Source organism: Rhinoraja longicauda, unplaced genomic scaffold (assembly GCF_053455715.1).
Source record: "Rhinoraja longicauda isolate Sanriku21f unplaced genomic scaffold, sRhiLon1.1 Scf000691, whole genome shotgun sequence".
Classification (NCBI taxonomy): domain Eukaryota; kingdom Metazoa; phylum Chordata; class Chondrichthyes; order Rajiformes; family Arhynchobatidae; genus Rhinoraja; species Rhinoraja longicauda.
In genome coordinates this window covers 1-26,191 of record NW_027601907.1, presented here as the reverse complement: position 1 = coordinate 26,191, position 26,191 = coordinate 1, and the positions used below count along the sequence as shown (strand labels likewise).

Genomic DNA, 26,191 nt, shown 5'->3' with positions numbered 1-26,191 from the left:
ACTCAGCGGGTCAAGCAGCATCTGTGAAGGGAATGATGAAACGACGTTTCAAGTCAGTCTGAAAAAGCGTCACCTGTCCATTCCCTCCATAGATGCTGCCTGCTTCTTGAGTTCCTCCAGCACTTTGTGTTTTATGAGTCTCAATGGGTTAGACTAATAAGCAGCTTTCCTTCTTGAAACTTATTAAAAATATAAGATAAAACAGTCCATAAAAATGCGTGACAGTACAAAGCACAAATATACATTAAGCTAATAGCTCTAATACAAATTATGAAACAAGTCTGTTTTTTGTTCATTGTCTCTTCCAATGTGTCTTCAAATTGACACCAAATTTTGTTACTGAAAAAATATATTGATCAATGTCATTGGTCTATTAAATCAACACAGTTGGTGAGATTAACCATAATACAATTTGAATGAGATGTATTTGGATTTAAAGTGATGAAAAAGTTGACTAAAATCCAAAACTGAGAAAGTAAAGTTGAAGTCATGCCCCGAGATGATGCAGATCATTCAGTTGATGTAACTTCTCAATATTAGCAGGAGAGTGGAATTGGGAGTCAGGAATATGGTATGGTCATGGAACCCGTGCTTTGTACCTGGAGCTGCAAAGTGCAGGGTTGCCTGTGTGTTCATTAGTAATTAAGTTTTTATGGGCAATACCTTATGGTGGCCTGTGACAAATGGGGTCAAAAGCAAGTGCAGGCTTCAACTCAGGAAAGTATAATTTGTCCAGGGCATTCAGATGTACTCCAGCCCCTTGTTTTTAAATATTTTTTTGTCATTTCCAAAAACTGCTCAAATTTTCATCGAAGATTAAATAGGCAGAAGTACGCCTATTTGGGAAGCAACAATTATTGATACTTTGGAGCTTTTCTTGAACAAGGGGGTTAAGGATGAAAATATGAGATGGCATTTGTATGTTTGTAGTGGTCATGTGCATACATAATAAGTTAACAAAGGAAATTTCGATTACGCATGGACATTGAGGGGAAAGCAAAAGATGACGGTACAGAGGTAAGTTTAGGTCAACTTCTGAGTGGTATTTAAGATCTTTCCTGGCAGGAAGTTTAATATATCAAAACTAACTTGAGTGTAGTGCCGCAGGATAGTGTGAGGATGAATGAAAATGAAAGTGTGACTGGAAGGGGTAAAAATGTAAGCAAAGCTTTGTAGCAGAGTTTCAAAACCGAAAGGAAAAATAGTTTAAAAACATCAAAGCCTGTGGTTCCAGACTGCATCTAGCAATTGTAACAACATAGGTACGTTGATGGCACAAATAGAAATATATGAATTGTATTCAACTTGCAATTACAAAGATTACAAAGATGGTTCCATAGTAAGTAGAATGGAAAACCCTGTATTCCGGGTTGAAAATGGGCTTGTGGAAAGGGCAGCAAATGAGCAGACATTTTAACGATTTTTTTCATAATACTCAGTAGAAAAGATATCCTAATCACAAAGAGCGATTCAGGAAAAAAAGATTAAAAGTGATAGAAAATTGACACTGAGGAAATGACAAGTAAGATGAAAACAATCAGCAAGGGCCATGAGTATAAAAAAAGGAAGAGGGTGGCTGAGGTCAGTGAGGTCCCTGAAGAATGAGACTGGGGAACGTCATGAGGGGACTCTTTTTCCCAGGATAGATGAACCAAGAACTAGAGGGCATAGGTTTAAGGTGAAAGAGGAAAGATTTAATAGGAACCTGAGGGGGGACTTTTTCACACTGGGTGGTGGGTATATGGAATGAGCTGCCAGAGGAAGTAGTTGAGGCAGGCACAATCACAACATTTAAAGGACATTCGGACTGATACATGGATAGGAAAGGTTCAGAGAGATTTGTGCCAAGCGGGGGGAAATGGGAGTAGCTTAGATGGGGCTTATTGGTCAGCAAGGATCATTTTGGCCAAAGTGCCTGTTTCCATCCTGTATGTCCCTGACTCGAAGGGGGAAACCAAATAGTTGGAAACATGCATGTTAACATCTGTTATTGTAGAGTTGCGACAAGAACACAAGAAAATAGGAGCAGGAGTAGGTCACCTCGCCCCTCAAGCTTGTTTCCTCCCCATTCAATATGATCATGGCCAATGGCGTCACGTCTTATCCATATCCTCGTAGCCCTCAATCCACTATCTTTCAAAAAATTATCTAGTTCCACTTTAAATGCTTATATGAACTATGCTCCACAACTCTGGGCAGTGAATTCTAGAAATTCAGCATTTTAACAGACAATAAAATTAAGAAGCATCTACAGTGCCATATTTATCCCGTATTTATACACTGGGCAGCTTGGGTGTAATCATGTTATCATGTTTTTCCGCTGACTGGCGCGCAACAAAAAAGCTTTTCATTGTACCTCGGTGCAAGTGGCAATAAACTAAACTAAACAAATTATTGTTATTGGCAAAAGTATTTTATTGTCATATGTACCGAAACAGAACAACAAAATTCTCACTTGCAGCAGCACAGCAGATGTGTGAACATAGTACTCTGTAAAACCCCATTTAAACAAAAAAAGTTTTATTTGTATATATTTGGAGGTTGTGATGTTTAATAGCCTGATGGTTGTAGGGAAGCTTGGACTTTACCAAAGTGTTATTCTCTACATTATACTTTATTTACCAGTTCTTAGTACTAGCGTTATTCCCTCAATTAAGATCGCCTTTCTTTAGTTACTTCAATATTTTATAGTATAAGAAAATAACTGCAGATGCTGGTACAAATCGAAGGTATTTATTCACAAAATGCTGGAGTAACTCAGCAGGTCAGTCTGAAGAAGGGTCTCGACCCGTAACGTCACCCATTCCTTCTCTCCTGAGATGCTGCCTGACCTGCTGAGTTACTCCAGCATTTTGTGAATAAATATTTTATAGTACGTCATTTCGGAAAATAGCACTGAAATGTTGTTTGCTGTTCCCAACCTCCGCTGCTAACTGTCATGGCTGCTACCACAGGAGCTTTTATTTAAGCTTTGTTTGTCTGGCAATCAGAAGGATGTGGAATACTTTATGAAAGCTCAGAGAGCCAGCTCTGATAGTAGATACAAATCTCCAGCAGAGAAGTCAGCAGCTGCTAAGTTGGCATTGTTTGTCATTCATTGCCAGGGCAATGCCGTCGGGAGATATATTCTGCCTCAACAAAAAAGCACTTTTATGACTTGAATATCAATTCATACATAATATTGACAACATAGGGAGAACCGGGGAACTAATATAAGAAGGATATCCTTTGGTTTTAGAGCTAGAATTCTTCAAATTTGCAGAAATTGCTAAATTGTGAAACTCTCAATTTTGTTCTTGTCTGTCCTCTGAAGTGATTGTCCACTTACTTGAGATAGAAACAAAATGCTGGAGTAAAATAACTCAGCGGGACAGGGAGCATTTGTGGAGAAAATGGATATGTAACATTTCAGGTTGGGAGTCGCCTTCAGTCGCTACTCCAAATGTCACCTATCCATGTTCTCCAGAGATATTGCCTGAGCCACTGAGTTACTCCAGCATTTTATGTCTATCTTTTTATAAACCGCCATCTGCAGTTCCTTTTTATTACATTTAGCCCACTTACTTGAGCTCCTTGGCCTAAAATTTCATTTTTATTCCTACATTTTTAGGTTTTTTCTTTCACTTTACCTCCCCACCATTTCCCAATTCCTCCCTCAAAAAAGGATATACTTGTCTGTGAATTTTATTACAATTCTTAAGTCAACAAAATAATTTAGTTATTGTAAAATATAGACACAAACTGCTGGAGTAACTCAGCAGGTCCGGCAGCATCTCTGGAAAAAAGGAATAGGTGACGTTTTGGGTCGAGATCCTTCTTCAGACGAGTGAGATTGAGAAAAAGGGTTTCAACCCAATACACCATCTATTCCTTTTCTCCAGAGATGCTGCCTGACCTGTTGAGTTACTCCAGCATTTTGTGTCTATCTTCGGTGTAAACCAGCATTTGCAGTTCCTTCCCACACAATGTTGTTATTGTGTTCCGCTCCAGTAAATTGGCTCGCCCATAATAAAATTCAAGCTAACATCATCCACTGCATCACAAGTTCCAGATGTTTCACACCTGGTGAAGGAAGTACCAGCAACATTTATTTCTTTTTGGACTTGCATCTGCGCCGCAGGGATTTACAAATCACCTTCCTTACTACTGCCTGTTTGGGGCTACAACTAGTACATGTGTGCACTTAATTGGCAAGTTAGTCCATGAGCATCTTGACAAGAAGTCGCAAGTTCTCATTTTTGAAGGATTTGCTTGTTTACCAATGAAATGAAACAATTGCTTGAAGCCAGAGAAGATGCTCATAATTTATGCGTGCCAAATATCTCTGGAAATTATTGGCTTTTGAAGTGATTTTACCACTGTGGTCATGAGTCTTGGCTGGAGGACTGAGGAACTTTTTTTTTTCCAGTCATTATGGTAATGGGTGTATGATATTAGAAAGTGGATTTAATTAATATTTTTCAGACTGTTTGCCATTGCCACCCTGTGGTCTCTGGTGGTAATAGCACACCAGATACATATTCTGGCATTGAAAGGAAAAGTTTGGAACAAAATATTCTGTCAGGTTACATGTGCCTCCTTTGTCCTTAACAGCCTGCAGTGTGCACAACCTAACTGCATGGATGGAAGCTCTTCCAAGCAGCAGAAGATCAGGCAAAAATTATATTTTCCTTTGACATTCCTTCGTACAGAGCTAATTTTATTATCAAAGTTTAGTTTCGAGATACAGCATGGAAACAGGCCCCTCAGCCCACTGAGTCGTGCCAACCAACGATCACCCAAACGCTAGTTTTATCCAACACACCAGGGGGAATTTACAGAAGCCAATTCAACTCCAATCCCGCACGTCTTTGGACTGTGGGAGAAAACCAGAGCACCCAGAAAAAACCCACGCAGTCATAGGGGAACGTACAAACTCCCCAAAGACAGCACCCATAGTCAGGATTGAACCCTGGTCTCTGGTGCTGTAAGGTAGCAACTCTACCACTGTGACACCCCATTGTCATTTTTTAATTAAAAAAAAAAATTGCTTCCTTTGATCAGTTGATCAATTGTTTTGATAAATGTATATCTGACTGTTGGCTTTATACCACTTGTCTCATTTCCTTTCACCAAATTCATTACTTCACCCTTCTCAGGATTGAATTCAGTCTTTTTTTTTTGTTGCCATTTCACCAGAATTTGTCTCTGCTATCTGAGACAAATAGCAGCAAGAAACATTTGCCCAGGCAAGGTATAGCTATGAAAGTGAGTTTTGGTAATCACAATATAAAAAATTGAAATGAATAACCAAACCCACATGAATCTTTGGAGAGAAAGATTGTTAAAGGCACTTCCCAGAGGGAGGGATCCAATAATTTTGAAGTTCAGTCAATGGACTTGCTCTCTGAGCAAGACATCTGGACTAAGACTAGCCACTAGCTCTCTCAGCTTTACACCTGGAAACCTCATTAATTTACTTAAATAGGATAACGTTAACAGTATTATTTAATCTGTTTTTAATGGCAACGACTAGTTCCTTCCCACTTTGCAGTGAATTCCATGCTAATGGACTAAATGTCTGACCCGCACACTGTTCAGGTTGTACTCCCTTAACATTCACATTTTGATGAACTCCAGTCTTTTTGATTATTTCCAGGGATCCCTTGTCCCCTTTCATTGAAACCAATGTAGAAATCTTGCTGCCTTCTCGATTGTGGTCCACCTTGAAATTCTTCTCTGGATGTTTATGATGTTGGATATCCTTTCGCAATCCCTTGCCGAATTTGCCTTTCATTCGACTTGAAGGCCTGACAATTAATTGCCCCGACAATGGCATTTTCTAGAGATTCCCTTGGAAAGGTTTTTTTTCATAATTTTTACAAAACTAGTTTAGATTATCTTTCAAGATTGACATCTTGTCACACTTTCGCGGAACACCCTCGCTCAGCCCGCGTGAACCAACCTGATCTCCCGGATGCTGGACACTTTAATTCTCCTTCCCAATCCTACACAGACCTTTCTGTCCTCGTTCACCTCCATTGTCAGAGTGAGGCTAAATGCAAATTGGAGGAACAGCATCTCATATTTCGCTTGGGCAGCTTGTGGTATGAATATTGATTTCTCTCACTTCAGGCAGCCCCGGTATTCCATCTCTCTTTATCCCTCCCCCACCCAAGTTGCACCAGCTTGTCATTTTCACCCTACAAACGGCTTACAATGGCTTGTTTCCTTTATCATCGTTACTTTTTTGCACACATTTATTCACAAAATGCTGGAGTAACTCAGCAGTTCAGGCAGCATCTCAGGAGAGAAGGAATGGGTGACGTTTCGGGTCGAGACCCTTCTTCAGTTTTTGCATATCGTTCATTCATTGTCTTTTTGTTTGCATATCTTTCATTCTTTATCTCTCTACATCACCATCTTATATCTCTCGTTTCCCTTATCCCTAACCAGTCTGAAGAAGGGTCTCAACCCAAAACGTCACCCAATCCTTCTCTCCAGAGATGCTGCCTGTCCTGCTGAGTTACTCCAGCATTTTGTGTCTATCCAAGGTGTCTTTTATTCTCCTTTTATATTTGCCGTAGTTTGATGCCTGCAAGACAGCTGCTGCATTGAAAATTGCTTACTTTCTAGCATAATTTTGTGAAGAGAGAGCTCCCACATGTCAAGATCCATCTTAAACCAGCCTTGCTCAGTATTTCTTCAGATAAAAGGATAGCAAATAAAATGTAATTTTATTGTGTTTAACTGCATTCACTTTTTTTATATGCAGAAAATAAATCTCTTTCTCCAGATCCATAAATTTCACTTTGCTTTACAGTTGCATCCAAACCAGTTATCTGAGTGTCAGGTTATTAATTTTTATTGTCAGCAGGCAGCACAATTGCTGAATTGCAACAGTCCAGCAATGTTTCGGCTCACTATATATTCAGATAGGAATGTTTTTTAATGTATATGCTTCAATTCATATAGAGTAGCCTGGTGCAGCTGCTTCTTGTGCACATATTCTATATCAAAAATAACACTGGGCTATGTTAAATTTGCAGGAAATGACTTCCTCTATGCATAAATCTTTATGATCACAGAAGATTTTTTCTTGTTCTAGGTTCTATACTTATTAAAATTGCAGGCATCACGTCATTAAAAATAATGTTATATATCAAAATATCCAGTAGGTTTTAATCTCTGCTGTTTTCAAAATAATATGCATCAAGACTAGAAACAACTTTGTTAATTTTAGACCTGCATTATAATAAAAGCCTACGTTAACATTTAATCCCAATTAAAGTAATTTACACTGTGTAGAAGGTATTTGGTGAATCCAAATGTGTTTAACGCAAGCTGCAGTCCCCATCATCAAGGTTATACTAGTGGAATAATTTCCAGTTAACTCAGAGTCATTAGTCTTGATGTGGTTAAATATGAAGGTTAGTGTTAGAATCTTGAGCTTTATATTTTCTACCAGTTCATAGAATTCCCAGAGTTATTGCTGTATTGATATGACACCCAAGCCAAAATTTAAGCATCCATTCATTATCCATTCTTTTGCATTTATAGCTGTAATAGTTGTAAAATATCCAGCCTCCAGTCATTCGTTTTGTTGATATTAATCTTGAAACCCTTGATGATACTCCGGTATCATTTGCAGAACTTTATTTTAAACCCCTGCTAATGGCATTAATCCCCTTTCATATAGGACTGTATTCCATTCTCTTATTGCAGTATTTGCTTTCGTATTCCATGCAATATTCTTTTACACAATTTTTGTTTGGAATCCTTTGTTCCAGTCTCAATAGAAATGGCAATTTTTATACATTTGTTTTTTTTCCATTTGGCTGCGCATGTTATATAGAATACACCTCCTGAAAAGAAAGCTGTTTCATATCCTTACCCTCCCAACATCAAACGAGCCTCTGATATGTAAATGCAGCCTTGGGAAGAATAGATGCAAAGCCTCATTTTGGATGGATGCCAAAACTTTCTTTCTTATTTGAAACGTGAGAAGAGCAGCTGACCAACAATTTACATGTGAACCACAGCAGAACACATCTGGGAGGCAAAACTTGACTGTTGGTCTGCGGTGGTCTGATATCTCTTTTGAAAGAGTAGAAGCATTACATTTGGTATTTTTGACATGATAAGAAACTAATATTTAAATGTATTAATTGGATTTGTATCAGAGTAGTATTTAGTACCAACTCCCATCATATAATTTTGCTGACATTTACTGCATTTTATGGAAGGCCAGATGTGTATTTCTGAAGATAGACATAAAATACTGGAGTAACTCAGCGGGTCAGGCAGCAGCTCTGGAGAACATAGAGAGGTGACGTTTCACTGAATGCTAGAGTAACTCAGCGGGTTAGGCAGAACCTCTGTATAAAAGGAATAGGTGAAATCCTTCCTCAGACTGTAATTCTAATTCTAAATATTATTGAGTATTATTCCTTTTTGTATAAAATAAAAGTAAGTACTTTGCTACCTCTAAAAATCAAGTGGTTCCATTATTCCCATGCATATTGAGAGATTTTTTTTCAAAAGAAATATTACAACATTAGCAATGAATCAGCTTCCCAGCTTGCCTCTGTCATTGTTAATTATCGCAAAATTATTTTTGCTCTTGTCAGATTCCTACAGGCAACAAGGTACATCAATGTCACTGTCATCAGTTTTAACTTGTAGAAGTTTGCTGTCTGATTATTTGAAAATATGTCCAATCCAGTTATCATATTACTCCATTATGGCAAAGCTATTCCATAAGTATTTTTGATGTAGATGGAGAGTATCCCAAAAGTAATGTTGGAGAATACAGAGAGGGGAACTCAGGGATTGGTATGGAGAGTATTGGGATGGTGCCCCAGCATTGGGCTTGGACAAACAAACCAGGACTCCTCAGGCGTTGAAAATCCAATTGCTATCTGTTCAAGGAAATGGCTGGGAGCTACAGGCCAGTGAGTCTAACATCTGTGGTCAAAAAGTTACCAGAGAGTATTCTGAGGAATAAGATATACATGTATTTAGATGGACAAAGGCTGATTAGGGATAGTCAGCACGGTTTTGTACGTTGGAAATCGTGTCTCAGGAATCTGGGTTTTTTGAAGATGTAACTCATAAGGTAGAGGAGGGCGGAGCTGTGGATGTTGTATATATGGATTTCAGCAAGGCATGTGACAAGGTTCAGCATGGTAGGTTGCTCTGGAAGGTTAGATTGCATGGGATCCAAGGGGAGAAAGCTGACTGTGTAGAATATTGGCTTCATGGAAGGAAGCAAAGGGTGATGATGGAAGGTTATTTATCAGACTGGAGGCCTGTGTGCCTCAGGGTTATGAGGTTAGGCCCATTGTCATCTACATCAATGATTTGAATGAGAACATACACGGCAGATTATCAAGTTTTGCAGATGATACAAAAGTGGGTGGTATTGTAGATAGCAAGGATGGTTGTTAAAAATTAAAATGGGGAGCTCAAATCACAGAATGAAGTTCATAGCGCATGTCAGAATATAACATGTGATGCGGAAATTAAATGAAAAATGAGAAACATTCCATTTTGGAAGAAGAAGTGGCAACACCTGTTTAATTTGTGTTAAAGTGCCTGCAGGGAAAGCTGACAAATATCCAGTAGCCCGGGCCAATGTGACACTCAAAGAAACCGTACGAGTTTCCAGAAGAGGAAGTGCATGTGTGTATGTGTGTGGAAACATGTCTTGAAGAAACTTCTAGTGTCTACAGAAATACATCAGCTGCAAATTAGAATCAGAACACATTGCAAACCTTAGGGAAGAAAGGAAAATTAACCTACAAATGATGCATCCAATTTTGGTCGTTTTAGGAAGAAATGGACTGAAGAATGGAATATTAGAAGATATTTGTACATGTTTACATTGGGTAGTTCAATGATATGTGTAATAGAAAGCATTCTAAATATCACTTGGCTATAATTTATCTACAGAAATTGAGGTTGGATTGAATGCATTTTTATTCCGTGAAACAACAAAAGCGATATGTGGCAATATATTAAAGGCAAACCTGATCTTAATTTTTTGTTCAGAAAACTGTAGCAAAAGTTTCAGCTGGTGGTATTGAGTTTACGTGTTATATTGGTCCTGCCTCATTGCGGAAAGAGTGGTATTACGGAGAAAAGTGGATAAATTAATTCAACAATTTAAGATAATTAGTAATTCCAGCCTCATCTCACATTGTCACAGATGACTGCCAATTTATCAATCTACACTACCTCCGGTTTCCTCCCACATGCCAAAGACAGGCAGGTTTGCAGGTTAATTGGATTCTGTAATTACTCGTGTATGGGTGTGTATAGGATAGAAAGTGGGATTGATGGTCAGTGTGGACTTGGGCCAAAGGACCTGTTTACAGGCTATATCTCTAAACTAAAGTAAACTCAATGTCCATTATTCACTTCATCGGTATTTGTTTCCAATAGAAATTGTTTCCGAAAATGAATTTTCTTTACATTGCCTTGTGAATTATTATTATTATTATTTCAGTATCATCCACATTTTTATAGCATGCCATTTATAGTCCTATTTGATATTTTTACAGCATTTTAAGAAACAAAAGCGGCTGATTCCAGAAAGAACAATATGGAAATACTTTGTTCAACTTTGCAGTGCCTTGGAACACATGCATTCTCGGCGTGTCATGCACAGAGGTATTGTATATACATAATGCTAGACGGCAAATCTTTATGCTGACACGGTCTTAACACTGGGAATTGAATTATTGGAATGGTCCACATCTCAAACCAATTCTGCAGAAAGGACAAAGGTAGCTAGTGGAGCCCACCTGACATACGGGTCGATATCAATCCTTTTAGTTCAATCAGCTCTTTCCAATGCCAGTGGTAGAATTGCTGGTAATTAGTGAAAACATTATGAAGGAGTTGGTGAACAAATGTAGATAATGTGGAAGGAAAGGATTTTGAGGTTCAGACAAGTGAAAAGAGAAGCCTTTTATTCTGCATTGTATTATAGTTTATAATAAATAACGCTGGAAACACATGGCAGCTGATTTACTTAGTTTGCTCATGAAGAATTGACCATGGTATTGATCTCACTGTGGATGTTAAAACTTATCTTTTTAATTTAAAGCAATGTTAAATCCTCCTAGCTACATACTATGTTTATGACTAAAATAACAACATTTGTTTTATAAAGAAGATTCAAACTGCACTGGCATAGTACAAGTAGTGTAGTATAAACAGGGCTCCTAAGGTCAAATAGTTAGTTTGATAGGCTTTATCACTTGAGTGTGGATCTCTGGTTATATAAAGCTGTTGAGCTTTTCTACTCTCTCACCAGAGTTGACAGTATGGTAATAGTGAGCATCACACAAATGTCAGTCCCGGATGAATAGTGTTCCTGTTGTGTGTGCAAAAGTGTGGGCCTCACTTCAGTTTGAACAAGTGAACACAAAGTTCTGATCAAAACAGTGGGCCACAGCCAACACATTACATCTGATTTCTTCCTCTTTCACACCCTGACAAATCAATTTTAACTGCTTCCACACTGTGCAGTTCTTAGCTTCAAACTTTGCTCCTCCCTACTGCTTTAATTAGAGGCCATGTCATACATGACGTGGATGTCCTGGCAGCCTCTGACAAGATAGACAGCTCAGGGAAAGCCTTGTAAAAAGGGGTATGTTTTTATAATGTCACGATTATGTAGTTAAGGAGAGGTCGGGCAAACTTGGATTGTTTTCTCTGGAGCATCAGAAGCTGAGGGGAGGCCATTAGAAGTATATAGAAAATGATGGGTGGCATAGATAGTGTAGATGGGAATCAGGAACAAAGGAGCAGAATCTTTTTCCAAGGGTGGAAATGTCAAAGCCTGGAGGGCATATCTAAGGTTAGAAAATGAATGTCCAATGGAAATGTGCAGGACAAGTTCTTTGACACAGAGAGTGGGGAGTCCCTGGAATGTGCTACCGGGGGTGGTGGTGGAAGCATATACAATTGTGGTGTTTCAGAGGGTTTTGGATAGGCACATGAATATGCAGGGAATGGAGGGATATGGATTATGTGCAGGCCGATGAGATTAGTTTAATTTGGCATCATGTTCGGGGCAGACGTTGTGGACCAAAGAGCCTGTTCCTGTGCTGTGCTCTGTGTCGACTCTATTCACTTTCTTTTAAAAATGGCATACCTTGTACTCATGAAAGAAAAGAAGCATGAAGTATAATAAGATTAGATTCCTTAAATAGGTAATTGACAGAATATACCTATATCACTCTGATAATTTTATTATGAGGCCAACATTGTGAAGGACGAGAATTTGATGAAGCGTGGGAAATGTCTTATCCTTTGAGTTATTTGCAGATTCAGTGAAAATTTATAAAAACAAAGGACCCATTGAGTCTGCGCCAACCAAAAAGTGCCAGCCAACCTATAATTAATATTTCTGTTTTCTGTGCGGTCTAGACAAAGTAGATAACAGCTCCTATCCGTGATCTCTATTTCAGCTTGGGCACTGCTTAGTGTGGTCCCTGGGATGCCAGAGGAATTGTAATCCCGACAACGTCAGGCAGAGGTTTTCAGCAATAAGGCAGAAAATGTGGTTAGAAGAAAAATAATTTTGAGGCAGTCAATAAGGAAGCAAGAGCAACGAGCCTTTAACACTTCAGCATGTTAGTACAGTCCTGAGCATAAGATATGGGGGAATACTAGGGATAAACGTTTTTACATCTGATGTCTTGTGCAGAGGCGAATTGGATAGGTACACAAAAGGAATTATAATCTACTCGGCTACAGGCAAGGAGCATTCGAAACAACTGCACTATTTTACATAAAGCCAGAAAAAGAAGCTGAGTGAATAACCCAGTGGGTCAGGCAGCATCTCTGGAGAATGTGGACATGCAACTTTTCGCGTTGGGACCCTCCTTCAGAATTATCCGCAGCTGCCTAGAAAAAGGTGTATCATTGTGTCTGAAGAAAGGTCCCAACTTGAAGCAATCATTCTCCCATTTCCCACTGTTTTTAGAAAAAGCCAGTGTGGATTTGTGAATAACTTCCTGCGGTGAAACAATTCAATAATTTTCGTACAAATGAACCAAGGTTCCGTGCTTTGCCTTTTGATAATGGTTTTGGGGAACAAATTTGCTTTCTTCGTGTGAAAGCACCATGTAAATCTATGACGTGAAGAAATAATTCTTGTTGCAAAAATAGTAACAAGAAGAAAGTACGTTATCATTCACAGCCTTGTTTCAGTTCTCTTGCAGAGCAATAGTTCTTGTGTCAAAAATAGTAACAAGTCAAAATGTACGTGATCATTCACACTCTTGTTTCTGTTCTGTTGCAGATATAAAACCAGCTAATGTGTTCATTACAGCAACAGGAGTAGTAAAGCTGGGAGACCTCGGCTTGGGCAGGTTTTTTAGTTCGAAAACTACAGCAGCACATTCTTTAGGTGAGCAATCCTGCACAACACGAATCCATCTAATTACAGGAGTGGGATGTATTTCATTAGGAGTGTGAACAAAACCATGTGTCTGCTGTAAATGTAGGCAGCAAAAGGCAGGCTCCCCGACGACTATTGGGTTATCTATTTCTTTGTGCAGTTAGGGGGTTTCCTGTTTCTTTGACCTTTGCCATTACACAGGGCATGTCTGGAAGTAACAAGTCCAATCTTGCTACTGATACAAAACCCTGATTAGACAACAGTGTAATAAAGACCAAAGAGTTTATGATGAATAGACTGCTTTAAGACTGCACGCTGAGCTAACCCATTGATCTTTCCTGAAGTTTATAATGCAGAGAACCTTGAACAATCGGACAGCTTTTTTATTGCATTGCTTCCTTATTTTTCAGCAAGTGTTTCCAAAACATGGTCGCACCGACAACTTAATACTTTGTTTCTTCAACCAAAATTTTAAATGAAAGAACCCAATACTTAGCTGTAGGTATTAAAAAGGACAAAGTTAATACACAGCTTTCAACAGTCCTAATCCATATGGGAATATGTAGGGCATTGGATTGCTTGGACTGCAAATAACAATTTCAAATATTTTGAAACTCCCTTTATCTTCCTTGCTTGGGAATGTAGAGCTGATATTCCTCACACAGCAGTGGATATACAAGATACAGAAGCTTGAAAGAGCACCCCACCAGACTCGGGAATAGCTTCTGGCCGGTCCTTCCGTAAACTGGGGTGCTCTCAGATTCTCCTCTACCTCATTGCGGACATCAGACTTTGTCTATGGAACTGGTGCACTACAATGCTGAGCACTATATTTTGCACTGTATCTTCCCCTTTGCTCTACCCATTGTACTTGATATTGGCTTGATTGTATTTATGTATAATGATATCTGATTAGATTGAATAGCTGCAAAACAAAGCTTTTCCTTGAACCTTGGTACACATGACAACAATAATCCTAAACCTGAATATAAGCAAGATAGTTGCTGCGCTGGTTAGATAGAGATTATTTACAATGCTTATGAAAGCGAAATGTGTTGGAGCACTTATTACAAGCTGGTATAATGTGTGCAGGGAGATCTCCAGTTACTGGAACAAGGAGAATATCATTTTCTAGGGTCCACCTGAATGTCCAAAATAGTGAGATGATTTTTATTGGTTTAGAAATCTAGTTTGAGCACACAACCAAACCTTTTATTTTTCAAATAGATAAGGGATCAAATATGGGGCGACACAGTGGCGCAGAGGTAGAGTTGCTGCCTTGCAGTACCAGAGTTCCGGGTTCGATCCTGACTACAGGTGCTGTCTGTATGGAGTTTGTACGTTCTCCCTGTGACCAAGTAGATTTTCTCTGGAAGCTCCGGTTTCCTCCCACACTCCAAAGATGTACAGGTTAATTGGCCTTGCTAAAATTGTAAGTTGTGTAGGACATTGCTTGTGTTCGGGGTGATTGCTGATCGGTGTGGTCTCAGTGGGCGTTTCCACGCTGTATCTCCAAAGCCTAAAATCGTACCTGATGGTGGTGCAGCAGTGACTGCTACTGCCTTGTAGCTCCAAAGACCAGGGTTTGATCATGACCTCTGTTGTATTCTGGGTTTGCACGTGCAATGTGTTACAGAAGAGACTCTGGTTTCCCACCTCTCAAGTATGTGCTCATGGGTTAAATTGGAGAAAATAAGTTATTAACAGCAGTTTTCATCATATGCATTTCTGATGGGAAATCAAGGGTGATAAACAGCACAACCTACATGAACAATTTATGCTGGTTAATATATTTATTCCTGCTCATAATGGTGTTGTAACTCCTGTTGAAAACCAGCTGCAATCGTTCCTCAGTTAGTGTTCCTCGGTCAGATCTGTGAACTGAGTGCTGTCTTGACCTCTGTCACTTACTGCTTCCAAACTCAGGAGCATCTTCACAGTACAGTTTATTATTGTTGCGTGTACTGAGGTACAGTGAAAAGATTTTGTTTGAGTGCTATCCAGTCAAAGAAAAAACTATACATGATTACAATCAAACTGTCCACAGTGCACAGATCAAGGGAACAACATTTAGTGCAAGATAAAATCTGATTAAAGATAGTTCAAAGGTATGATTATTTTCTATAGCTTCAGCTTGGAATTTATCACCACCCAGTTTTGCATTGCAGCAAGAGACCTTTTGTAACTGAAAATGTAATCTGCCACCATAACAAGAGTGCGGTCTGTAAATTCTCCGCCCTGTTTATTAAAGAATTGGTATCAACAAACACATCAGTCCTTTTCCAGGAAGAAGCAAAGGCTTACGGTTCCCACATTGGATGGCTTCATTGAAAATGAATAACATTAATTGTAAAGTTTATAGTTAAAACAGTATTGAAATAATGCTTTCTGTTGGCTGTTAAATGTAAGTCTTTGTTGGTAACTGGTGAGCAAATTGATGCAAGGCTCATCTGGTGTCACTTGAGAATGAGGGTAAATTTTCTGGGTGTGGCCTCAGTAGTTCAAAGGGTTCAAAGGTCTTTTATTGTCACGTGTACCAATTAAGGTGCAGTGATATTCGATTTGCCGTACAGCCATACTAAAAATAGCAACAAGATACACAACTACATAAAAGTTAACATAAACATCCACCACAGAGGATTCCCCACATTCCTCACTGTGATGGAAGGCAATAAAGTCTAATCTCCCTCTTTATTCTCCCGCGGTCGGGGCAGTTGAACCATCCGCGTCGGGGCAATCAAAGCTCCCGCAGCCGACGTTTGAAGCCCCCACGTCGGGGCGGTCGAAGCTCCTGCGGCTTGGAGCTCCCGAAGTTGATCTCTAACCAGGGACCGTGAGCTCCTCGATGGTAAGTCCAGCAGGCTGTCGTGGTTGGAGCTCCCGAAGTCGGTCTCCAGCAGAGGTCGCCAACTCCTAGATGTTGGGCCGCAGTGCGGACGGAGATACCATACAGAAAAAAAAAATCACCTCTCTATCGAGGAAAGAGATTTAAAAAAGTTTTCCCCCCACATAAATCATCATAATCATAATCATACTTTATTAGCCAAGTATGTTTTGCAATATACGAGGAATTTGATTTGCCATACCAATAAAAAGCAACAAGACACACTCCGCGTCGGGGTGATCAAGCTCCTGCATCGGATGGATCTGGGCTCGCATGTGCCGAGCGATCGGTTGGGGCTAGTCGAACCTCTTGCGACTTTGGAACTTCCTGACATCTGTCTCCACCCGAGACTGCAAGCTCCTCGATGGTGAAATCTGCAGGTCGCAGTTGCAGCATCGATACCAGGCAAGGGATCACAGGCTTCGATGGTAAGTCCACGGTCCCACAGTGGGGCTCAGTCAGTCCTGAGCAAGGCCTCCAGCTCCATGATGTTAGGCCGCAGAGCGACCGGAGATATGATCCGGAAAACAATCGCATCTCCGGCAAGGTAAGAGATTGAACAAAGGTTTCCCCCCACCCCCCACATAAAACAAACCAGAGAACATGAACACCAACTTTTTTTAAACAAAAAAGACGAAAAGACAGACAGACCATTGGCTAAAGAACACTAAAACATACATTTAACACATACTATAACACAATAAAGAAGGAATGGATGAGACCGACTGTTGGCTAGGCAGCCATCGCTGGCGCCACCCGGTGGTTTTTGGGATTGGCAGTTTGGAAGTTTTTTTAAATGTACCTTTTTATTACATGTCCATAAATTAATATTATTGGAAACAGGCAGCCATAGAAAGATGACACAATATCACCCGGTGATAGTGGTGGACAATTAACAAATTATGCACATAATTAAAGTCCTAGAGTCATACAGGACGGAATCAGGCCGTTCGCCCCACTTCGTCCTTGCCGGCCATGATGCCCCACCTACACTAGTTCCACCTGCCTGCGTTTGACCCACATCCCTTTAAACCTTTCCTAACCATATACCTGTCCAAATGTCATTTAAATGTTGATATAGTACCTGTCTCAACTCCCTCCCCTGGCAGCATGTTCCATGCACCCACCGTCCTCTGTGTGGAACAAAATTGCCCCTTGGGTTCCTATTAAATCTTAATGGGTCATAAGTTGAAAATAAATCATCCAAGAAGTAAAATGAAATTGCCAACTTCAGTGAAATCAATAATACGGTTTGCAGTTTGTCAGATCATTTCTCTCTGTTACATACTTTAAATGGGTCTGAATATTACCTCTATATGTTTACTCCTGATAAGGTATCGATGCTTTACAATTGGTCTAGCCATTCTTTTGGCCCTAAGTAGAGTGCATGTTTTCAAATGTTTAACTTTCGATCTTCATTTAATTTCAATGGTCTTTTTTATGAGTAGTTGCTTTATTGCCCAAACTATCCGGGAAGATCTGTTAAAATACAGAAGGATACAGAAGGATGGTAAAGGTAGATACTATCGTGGCATTTAAGAGGCACATGGATATGGAGGGATATGATTATGCAGACAGATGGGATTAGTTTAATTTGGCATTATACTCAATATAGACATTGTGGGCTGGGGCATGTTCCTAACTACTGTTCTATGTCCCAGTCTAAAATTGTAGTTGTTTGAATGCTTCAATTTTTAGATTTGTGAAGACTAGCTCAACTATCATTACCTCTCTGAATCTACTTTTGGAATTACTCTGACTTTCAAAAAGCTGAGAAGCTGCATACTGAAATGTTTTTCCTCCCCCCTGTGGATTGTCATGTAGATTCTCCACACCCACAAGCTCGCATGTTCTTCACTGCCAATTATTTGCATCATATTTTATGGTAACAAAAGATGATTGTTGTTGACCTGTGCTGCTCATATGGGCTGACTACATGTTATGCTTAATAATTGCTTCAATGTGATTTGGTTTCTTGTAGGGTAAAAGATCTTAGTTGCTGGTGCTTCCAAATTATTATAATTTAAAACATGCAAGAATGCATAACTTTTAAAGTAAACCCCACAAATAATGTATTTGTTTTCCTGAAAATGATTAGTGCTATAAATAGTGGTAAGGATAGAGTTGGGGAAAGAGATTGTGGAAAGATTCGTTGATGGAATGAATTAGTGATAAATTAGCAACAATATGGGGAACCTGGCATTTATTTTAACTATGCATTGCAGTGTGGAAGTAGTGCCATTGAACAGGACTATTCTGTGTGTAAGTGACATTGGTGGTGCTAAAAATTATGAGTTGAACATCAAAATTACTTTCTTGGTTAAACTAAACAATGAGTGATTTGAGCATTCGCACCTTCAGTCCTACTATTTAAGTACCTGTGTTTTTCTTTTTTCCTTTTACTAATTATATTTTGTTACATATAGTAAAGATTTTACAGCATACTGTATGTGTATTTATGTGAGGAATTCATTGCCACAGATGGCGGTGGAGGCCAGGTCAATGGATATTTTTAAGGCGGAGATTGACAGATTCTTGATTAGTAAGGATGTCTGGGGTTCTGGGGCGAAGGCAGGAGAATAGGGTTGAGAAGGAAAGATAAATCAGCCATGATTGAATGATGGAGTAGACTTGATGGGATGAATCGCCTAATTCTGCTCCTAGAACGTATGAACATGTGCATATGCTGTAATTATTGTTTGCTTCGCGCACACTTTATTTCGTCATTGGTTGCCCAAAGTTTGTTCTTTGGTGGAAGCAAGAAATTGAGGTCATTAGGTTGTTTTAAAGCAGAGCATTGTTGCAAAACGATTCCTGCAAAACTCATACTGCTTCAGGTTAATAAATCTTGTAGGGGCTGCACAGTGGCGCAGCGGTAGAGTTGTTGCCTTACATCGCCAGAGACCCGGGTTTGATCCTGACTACGGGTGCTGTTTGTACGTAGTTTGTATATTCTCCCTGTGACCGTGTGGGTTTTCTCCAGGTGGTCCAGTTTCCTCCCACGCTCCAAAGACATGTAGGTTTGCAGGTTAATTGACTTCTGTAAATTGTCCCTACTGTATAGGATACAGCTGTATACTGGCATTCGTCCATCTGCGAGAGATGATGGTGCGGCTTGGCGTTGTCCTGCTTGGAGAGGGGGATTTTTCATCTGTGGTTTCATCTCACTGTGCCCAGCAAGGATGAAGTGTCTTCTCCATTTGATTTGGCCGCTGAGCCTGGCCAGGTAAATGGGAATACAAACTTGCCCAGCATCTGCATTCTCCTCTCGACCTGATGGGCTGATTCCAGAGGAACGGCGTGGCTGCTACGCCTGGGGCCTACTCGGTTGCAGGAGTTGCCGGAAGGCGGATGCACGAGGGATCAGTCGACCGTCTTTAGGGACTCCAGCTCCAATGCCTTTGGCTCTCCTGAGCCTTACCCACAAGGCAGCGGGGTGCTATTTAACCCACAGTTGGGACCTGGTTGATGGACGTCAGGACATGTCCACACGCCGGTGGGCCTGCACGTTGCATCTTTGGGGGCCAGAGTTCCTCCCAGATCCCCGCGCAGTTCAGCCTGGGACTGAAGGTGGCCCCAGTTACCATGTGTTGCCACGAGGAGGCACTGCGAGAGTCTTGATGATGCAGAGGTTATGTACTAGCAGGGGGAGGCTTACGCACTCGGCTCCCTTTTTCGCAAAAATTGCTAGCCAGCGGCATCTGGATTTATACCAGAGCACTAGACACATGCAACACCCTGTGGCTCACGCCACCAACACACAGGATACAACTAGTGTACGGGTAATTGATGGTCGGCATCGACTTGGTGAGCTGAAGGGCCTGTTTTCACACTGTATCTAAACTAAACTAAAATATTTTAAGCATTAACACCTTAATGTAAATTGAATTTTCTCAGAAATGTCTGAAGTTCCGTAAGTTTTATTAATGAAACAGTGTTTTTTTTTATTCAAATTTGTTTAGTTAGGGAAGAAATGACTTTAAGCATCTGAAATCCAAAATGGGAAAAGATGCTGCAGAAATGATCCCAAATCTTGAAGTTAAGTGTGCTTTCCTTCAAATGGACTTGAAGACCAATTCAAGTGTATCATGTTACATCGGACCTGACAACCTGTATGATATGGCGCTGAAGCATCTGGCTTGAGTTCTGTTCCATGATTCTTCTGTGCATTATATTTTCATTTCTGACCAAAAGGGTACATTAGGAAACTTGTCGAAACAAAAAACTGCTGGTGCTGGTTTATACCAAAGATAGACACAAAGTGTTGGAGTAACTCAGCGGGTCGGGCAGCATCTCTGGAGAAAAAGAATTTGTGATGTTTCGGGTCGGGACCCTTCTTTAGACTGAAGAAGGGTCCTGACAAAAAAAAAATCACCTTTCCTTTTTCTCCAGACCTGCTGAGTTCCTCCAACACTTTGTTTCTACATTTGGAAACTTGCCTATTAATATTAACACAATACTGAAGTATTTAATTCTATATATCATTAGCACGTGTATTTTTATAAACCTGGGACACAAAAGAAATGTAGCCAATGCAGAAAAAAATAGATAATTGAAAGCACTGTACTTGAGAAATAATTGTCCTATTCATTGTGTTTTATAATGTACACATTATAACATTTTTATCCTTCTACAGTGGGAACGCCATATTACATGTCCCCAGAGAGAATACATGAAAATGGATACAACTTCAAATCTGACATCTGGTCATTAGGTTGCCTGTTATACGAGGTAAGCTGATATGGTATGAGCACCCCAAGTGCCAATGGTGTTCTCTAGAGGTAGGAACAGTGACCTTGAGAAGGCACTGAGTAAAATGCGTTTTTTCCAGTGTACAGATAAAGGGTACAATTGATTGTAATCATGTGCTGTCTTTTCTTTCACTGGATAACTCACAAACTAAAGCTTTTCACTGTACCTCGGTGTACGTGACAATATTAAACTAAACAATCCTTGGTGCTGAATGTGTGGAGTTTGCAAGTTCTTCCTGTTCCTCCAGACATTCAAAGTCCTCCTCCATTCCAAAGACATGCCAATTGGTAAGTTAATTAACAAAAGATAAATGTTCCCTAGAGTGTAGGTAAGTGATTGAGAACAAGGAGAATTTTTTTAAATGGACTGTTTTTGGATTGGTATAGCTATGGTTGATGGTTGGTATGGGCTTGATAGGCCTATTTCTCTGGTGTATCTCTCTGTGACTCTTTTTGTACAGATATCCAACAGTTTCTGGCATGAGATATTTTATTCCTCAGGTAAATTGAAAGTGTGGAAACTCTCCAAAGAGCTTTTTAATGATTGCTGACCATGAAAATACACATTTGCCTATTAGTCTGGCCAAAATTCCAATCCATATCTGATCATCACATCCTTTCAGACCAAAGATAGACACCAAAAACTGAAGTAATTCAGCGGGTCAGACAACATCTCTGGAGAAAAGGAATAGGTGATGTTTTGGGTTGAGATTTGTCTGAAGAAGGGTCTCGACATGAAACGTCACCTATTCCTTTTCTCCAGAGATGCTGTCTGACCCGCTGAGTTACTCCAGCTTTTTCTGTCCATCTTCGGTTTAAACCAGCATCTGCAGTTCCTTCCTACACATCCTTTCAGATCTTGAGTTCCCTTAATTGGGTAAAACACTTTGAAATGGAACGTTGCATAAATAGCGCTTAATGTAAAAAGTTTTTATTTTACTAAAGTTAAAAGTAGAATGGAGAACAAGTATCATTTTGCAAAGAACTTCACCTCAACTCCCATGATCTTATCAAAGACCATATTTGTAAATAACCCAAGCCCATTTTGAGCTGAATTTTGACATTGGTATTATTGTAGGATTCTATCTTAAGTATTATAACTGTGATCACAATACCTATTGAACTCTCACAAAAATCATCATCTACCAATCCACTTTAGTCTATGGGGCATGGGCTGTAAACTATAAATTGCATTTATTACAAGAGACAACAAAATCTGACGTGAGCATACATTTTCAATTATCATTAAACCTCCTTAAGGCTTGAAGAAAAGCCTTCAAGGCTTTTTTGAGTGGATTAATAATGCTCAACCTGGACCAGAATCATAACAAAACTTGTAATTAGTGTCTCATTAACCACCACAGGTCCTCAACCTCAATTTCAATGACGTCTGAACATGAAGAACATTAGAATTAAGAAGAGAAGTAGTCCGCTACTCCTCAACCCTGCTCAGCTTTTCAGTAATACCTGCTTTCTTCCAGAGCCTCTCCATTAACTCTTAGAGTCATAGAGTTACACAGCACTGAAACAGGCCCTTCCGCCGAACTTGCCCATGCCAACCTAGATGCCCCATCTAAGTTAGTTCCACTTGGCCGCGTTTGGCCCATATCCCTCTAAACCTCTCCCATCCATGTCCAAATGTATTTTAAATGTTATTATTAGACCCTCCCTCAACTATTTCCTCAGGCAGCTCGTTCCATATACCAGCCACCTTCTATTTGGAAAATGTGACACCCCCCCAGGTTCCTAAAAAGAAAATTACCTTGCACCTTAATTCTTCTCAGAGCGGTTTCTTGTGAATCATTCACTGTTGTGGAGAAGTGTAGGAAAAAAACTGCAGATGCTGGTTTAAATCGAAGGCAGACACAAAATGCTGGAGTAACTCAGCGGGTCAGGCAGCATCTCGGGAGAGAAGGAATGGGTGACATTTCGGGTTGAGACCCTTCAGTCTGAAACGTCACCCATTCCTTCTCTCCCGAGATGCTGCCTGACCCGCTGAGTTACTCCAGCATTTTGTGTCTACCTGCATACTGTTGTGGAGAAACTCTGTTTCTCCCTGCTACTTATCACAGATCTCTGAACAGCAATCCTGTGCACAGTGAAAGGCCATTGATCTCCACTACAGAACACATACAGTTAGATGCACTACCAAGCACTTTCATTTAGGTGAATGAAATGAAACAATATAAGCAATGTTGTGTCTCTGATTTTCAATCTGGACATATTTCGCGCATAATACAACATCTGAAGAATTATTTCCAGAATAGCAATTTATATCCATAGACAAATATGGATTATGGATTCTGTATCAACCCAAAGAAATTCATCCTTTTCTAAGAAAAAATGGTTTCAACCAGAATGAATAATATAGTTGAAACAGTCATATAGACTTTTACATATGATTGATGTCCTACAGTTATAGGTCCTTGATTTGCAAGCATATTATCCACTTTTTTGTTGTTATTGTGAAATAACAGAAGGCATAGCACATAATTCTGTTAAAGGAGTATATGTTGCTTTCGTTTTAAACCTCATAGACTAAAGGGTGAAGTATCCATGAAACACATTCACAAGAGGATAGCACAGTGAATGGTAGGCCTCTGGGGAGTGTTGTAGTGCAGAAGGATCTAGGAGTGCAGGGAGATAAGGTGGTCAAAAAAGCTTTTTGCACATTGACCTTCATCAGTCTGAGTATTGAGTATAGAAGTTGGGAGGTCATGTTGCCGTTGTATAAGACATTGGTGAGACCGCATTTAGAGTACTGGGCACCATGTTACAGGAAAGATATTGCCATGCTTGAAAGGATTCAAAGAAGATTTACGAGGATGTTGCCAGGACTAGAGGGTCTGAGCTATAGGAAGAGGTTGAGTAGGCTGGGTCTCGATTCCTTGGAGCACAGGAGGATGAGGGGTGATCTTATAGAGGTGTATAAAATCATGAGAGGAATAAATCAGGTAGATGCACAGAATCTCTTGCCCAGAGTGGGGGAATCGAGGACCAGAGGACATAGGTTCCAGGTGAAGGGGAAAAGATTTAATAGGAATCTGAGGGGTAACTTTTTCACACAAAGGGTGGTGGGTGTATGGAACAAGTTGCCAGAGGAGGTAGTTGAGGCTGGAACTATCCCAACGTTTAAGAAATGGTTAGACAGGTACATGCATAGGACGAATTTGGAGGGATATGGACCAAACGCAGGCAGGTGGGTCCAGTGTAGCTGGGACATGTTGGCTGGTGTGGGCAAGTTGGGCCGAAGGGTCTGTTTCCATGCTATATCCCTATATGACTCTATATAAGTGGTAAGACTGGTATGGAACAATGGCATGAAACAAATCAAAAATGGGGAATAAAGGAAGGGGGAAGGATACACACGGATACAGGAATATTTCTTTATTATTGTCACATGTACCAAGATATAGTGGAAAACATTTGCTATCCCGGAGAAAGAGTGCAATGAAACCAGACACGAGTACAACTGGTAGTGCAAAAGAGAAAGGAAGCATATTGTACTGTAAAATATAGTGTTACAGCTAAAGAGAGAATGCAGATAAAGAAAAGTGCAAGGGCTGCAGTGAGGTTGATTGGGAGATTGCAAATATATCCTTACGAAATGTCTGTTCAATAGTTGTTAACAGGGGGAGTGGTGGTTCTTGAATCTGGTGGTACGTACTTTCAGGGTTTTGTATCTTCTACCCGATAGGAGCGGTGGGAAAAGGGATTGACTGGGTATGAGTGGTTCTTGAATGTGAAGTGTAGATGGACTCTGTGGGTGGGAGGTTGGTCTGTGCGATGAACTGGGCAGCATGCATGACTCTCTACAATTCCTTGTGGTCTTGGGCAGAGAAGTTGCCATCAAAGATGAAAGGCCACATCATTAACTTCCATGTTGGAGTTTGTGTGGGATTGAGTCAATTCCTTGTGGGAGTTGAATGTGATTTTTCTTTTGCCTCTGACTGAAGTAATTGCTTAATACGCAGAGAGTATGTGACACTGACACATCTGGGGCAAAACAAATCTTGGCAAGTAGTGGGTGGAAAATAAACTGGACTGCAGATTTTTACATAAATATTGACAGCATAAGAATTTCCAGGAATTCCGCTCAAAGGAGGATTTTTCTGCCAGATGCTTGTCGACTAATTCGTCTGGTTTATGAACAAAGATGAAAATCTCATGGACTTCGCTTGTAATTTCATTATATTGAACAGCTCAATTAAAAAAATATATACGATCAGAGTAAACTAAAACAATGTAATTAAAAAAGGATCTACCAAAGATAGACACCAAATGCTAGAGTAACTCAGCGGATCAGATGGCATCTCTGGAGAACATGGACAGGTGATGTTTCGGAGGAAGGGTCCTGACCCACTTCTCCCAATGTCACTTGTCCATTTTCTCCAGAGGGCATCATGCCTGACTCTCTGAGTTACTTCAGCATTTTGTGTCTAAACTTAAAACAAGTTCTCTAAGAATAAGCAAGTATTCTGTCAGAATCTTAGCTATTTAGAATATTTATTTTGGGCCTATCTTCAGACCATACTACTTTGTTAGGAAGTTTGCAATCATGTGTTTTTTGTGGAGTTTGCACATTCTTCCTGTGACAGCGTGGGTTTCCTCCCACATTCCAAAGACACGCAGGTTTGTAGGTTAATTGGCTTCTGGAAGTTGCCTTTAATGTGAAGGATGCAAAAGTGGGATACCATAGAATAAGTGCACGTGTGATTGTTGGTCGGCATGCAGTCGGTGGGCCGATGGGCCTGTTTCCACATTAAATCTAAACTTAAAAGCTTTAGATAGACAAAAGACTACCTGTTTGAAGTGTATGACAAGGTAGATGTTGAAAGGCCCCTTTAGCAGGCTGAATAGTGCACTTGCAGCAACCGTAGTCTCGGGATGAGGGCTGAGCAGTTTAGGACTTGGGCGATAAATTTCTGCAAGATCAGCCCCAATTATATTTCATGGCAAAGATTAAGAGAAGATAAACGATTTACACTTTAGAGATACGGTGCGAAAACAGGCCCTTTACAATTTTACTGAAGCCAGTAAACCTGCACATCTTTGGAGAGTTGGAGGAAACTGGAGAAAACAGGGAGAATGTACAATCTCCTTACAGACAGTGCCTGAAGTCAGGATCAGACCCGGATCTCTGGCATTGTAAGGCAGCAG

The 26,191-nt window shown here is 40.1% G+C and overlaps 1 protein-coding gene across 2 annotated transcripts in view; it reads left to right on the top strand.

Moving 5' to 3' along the window:
• LOC144591208 (serine/threonine-protein kinase Nek7-like) overlaps nucleotides 1-21,020 on the top strand; it is a 53,636-nt gene extending 32,616 nt beyond the window's left edge. For both annotated transcript variants that reach the window (XM_078395497.1, XM_078395496.1), the window contains 3 exons: nucleotides 10,545-10,653; nucleotides 13,298-13,405; nucleotides 20,917-21,020. In XM_078395497.1, coding sequence (XP_078251623.1) covers nucleotides 10,545-10,653; nucleotides 13,298-13,405; nucleotides 20,917-21,020 — 321 coding nt within the window. The remainder of the gene's footprint in view (nucleotides 1-10,544; nucleotides 10,654-13,297; nucleotides 13,406-20,916) is intronic.
• The last annotated feature ends 5,171 nt before the right edge of the window (nucleotides 21,021-26,191 follow it).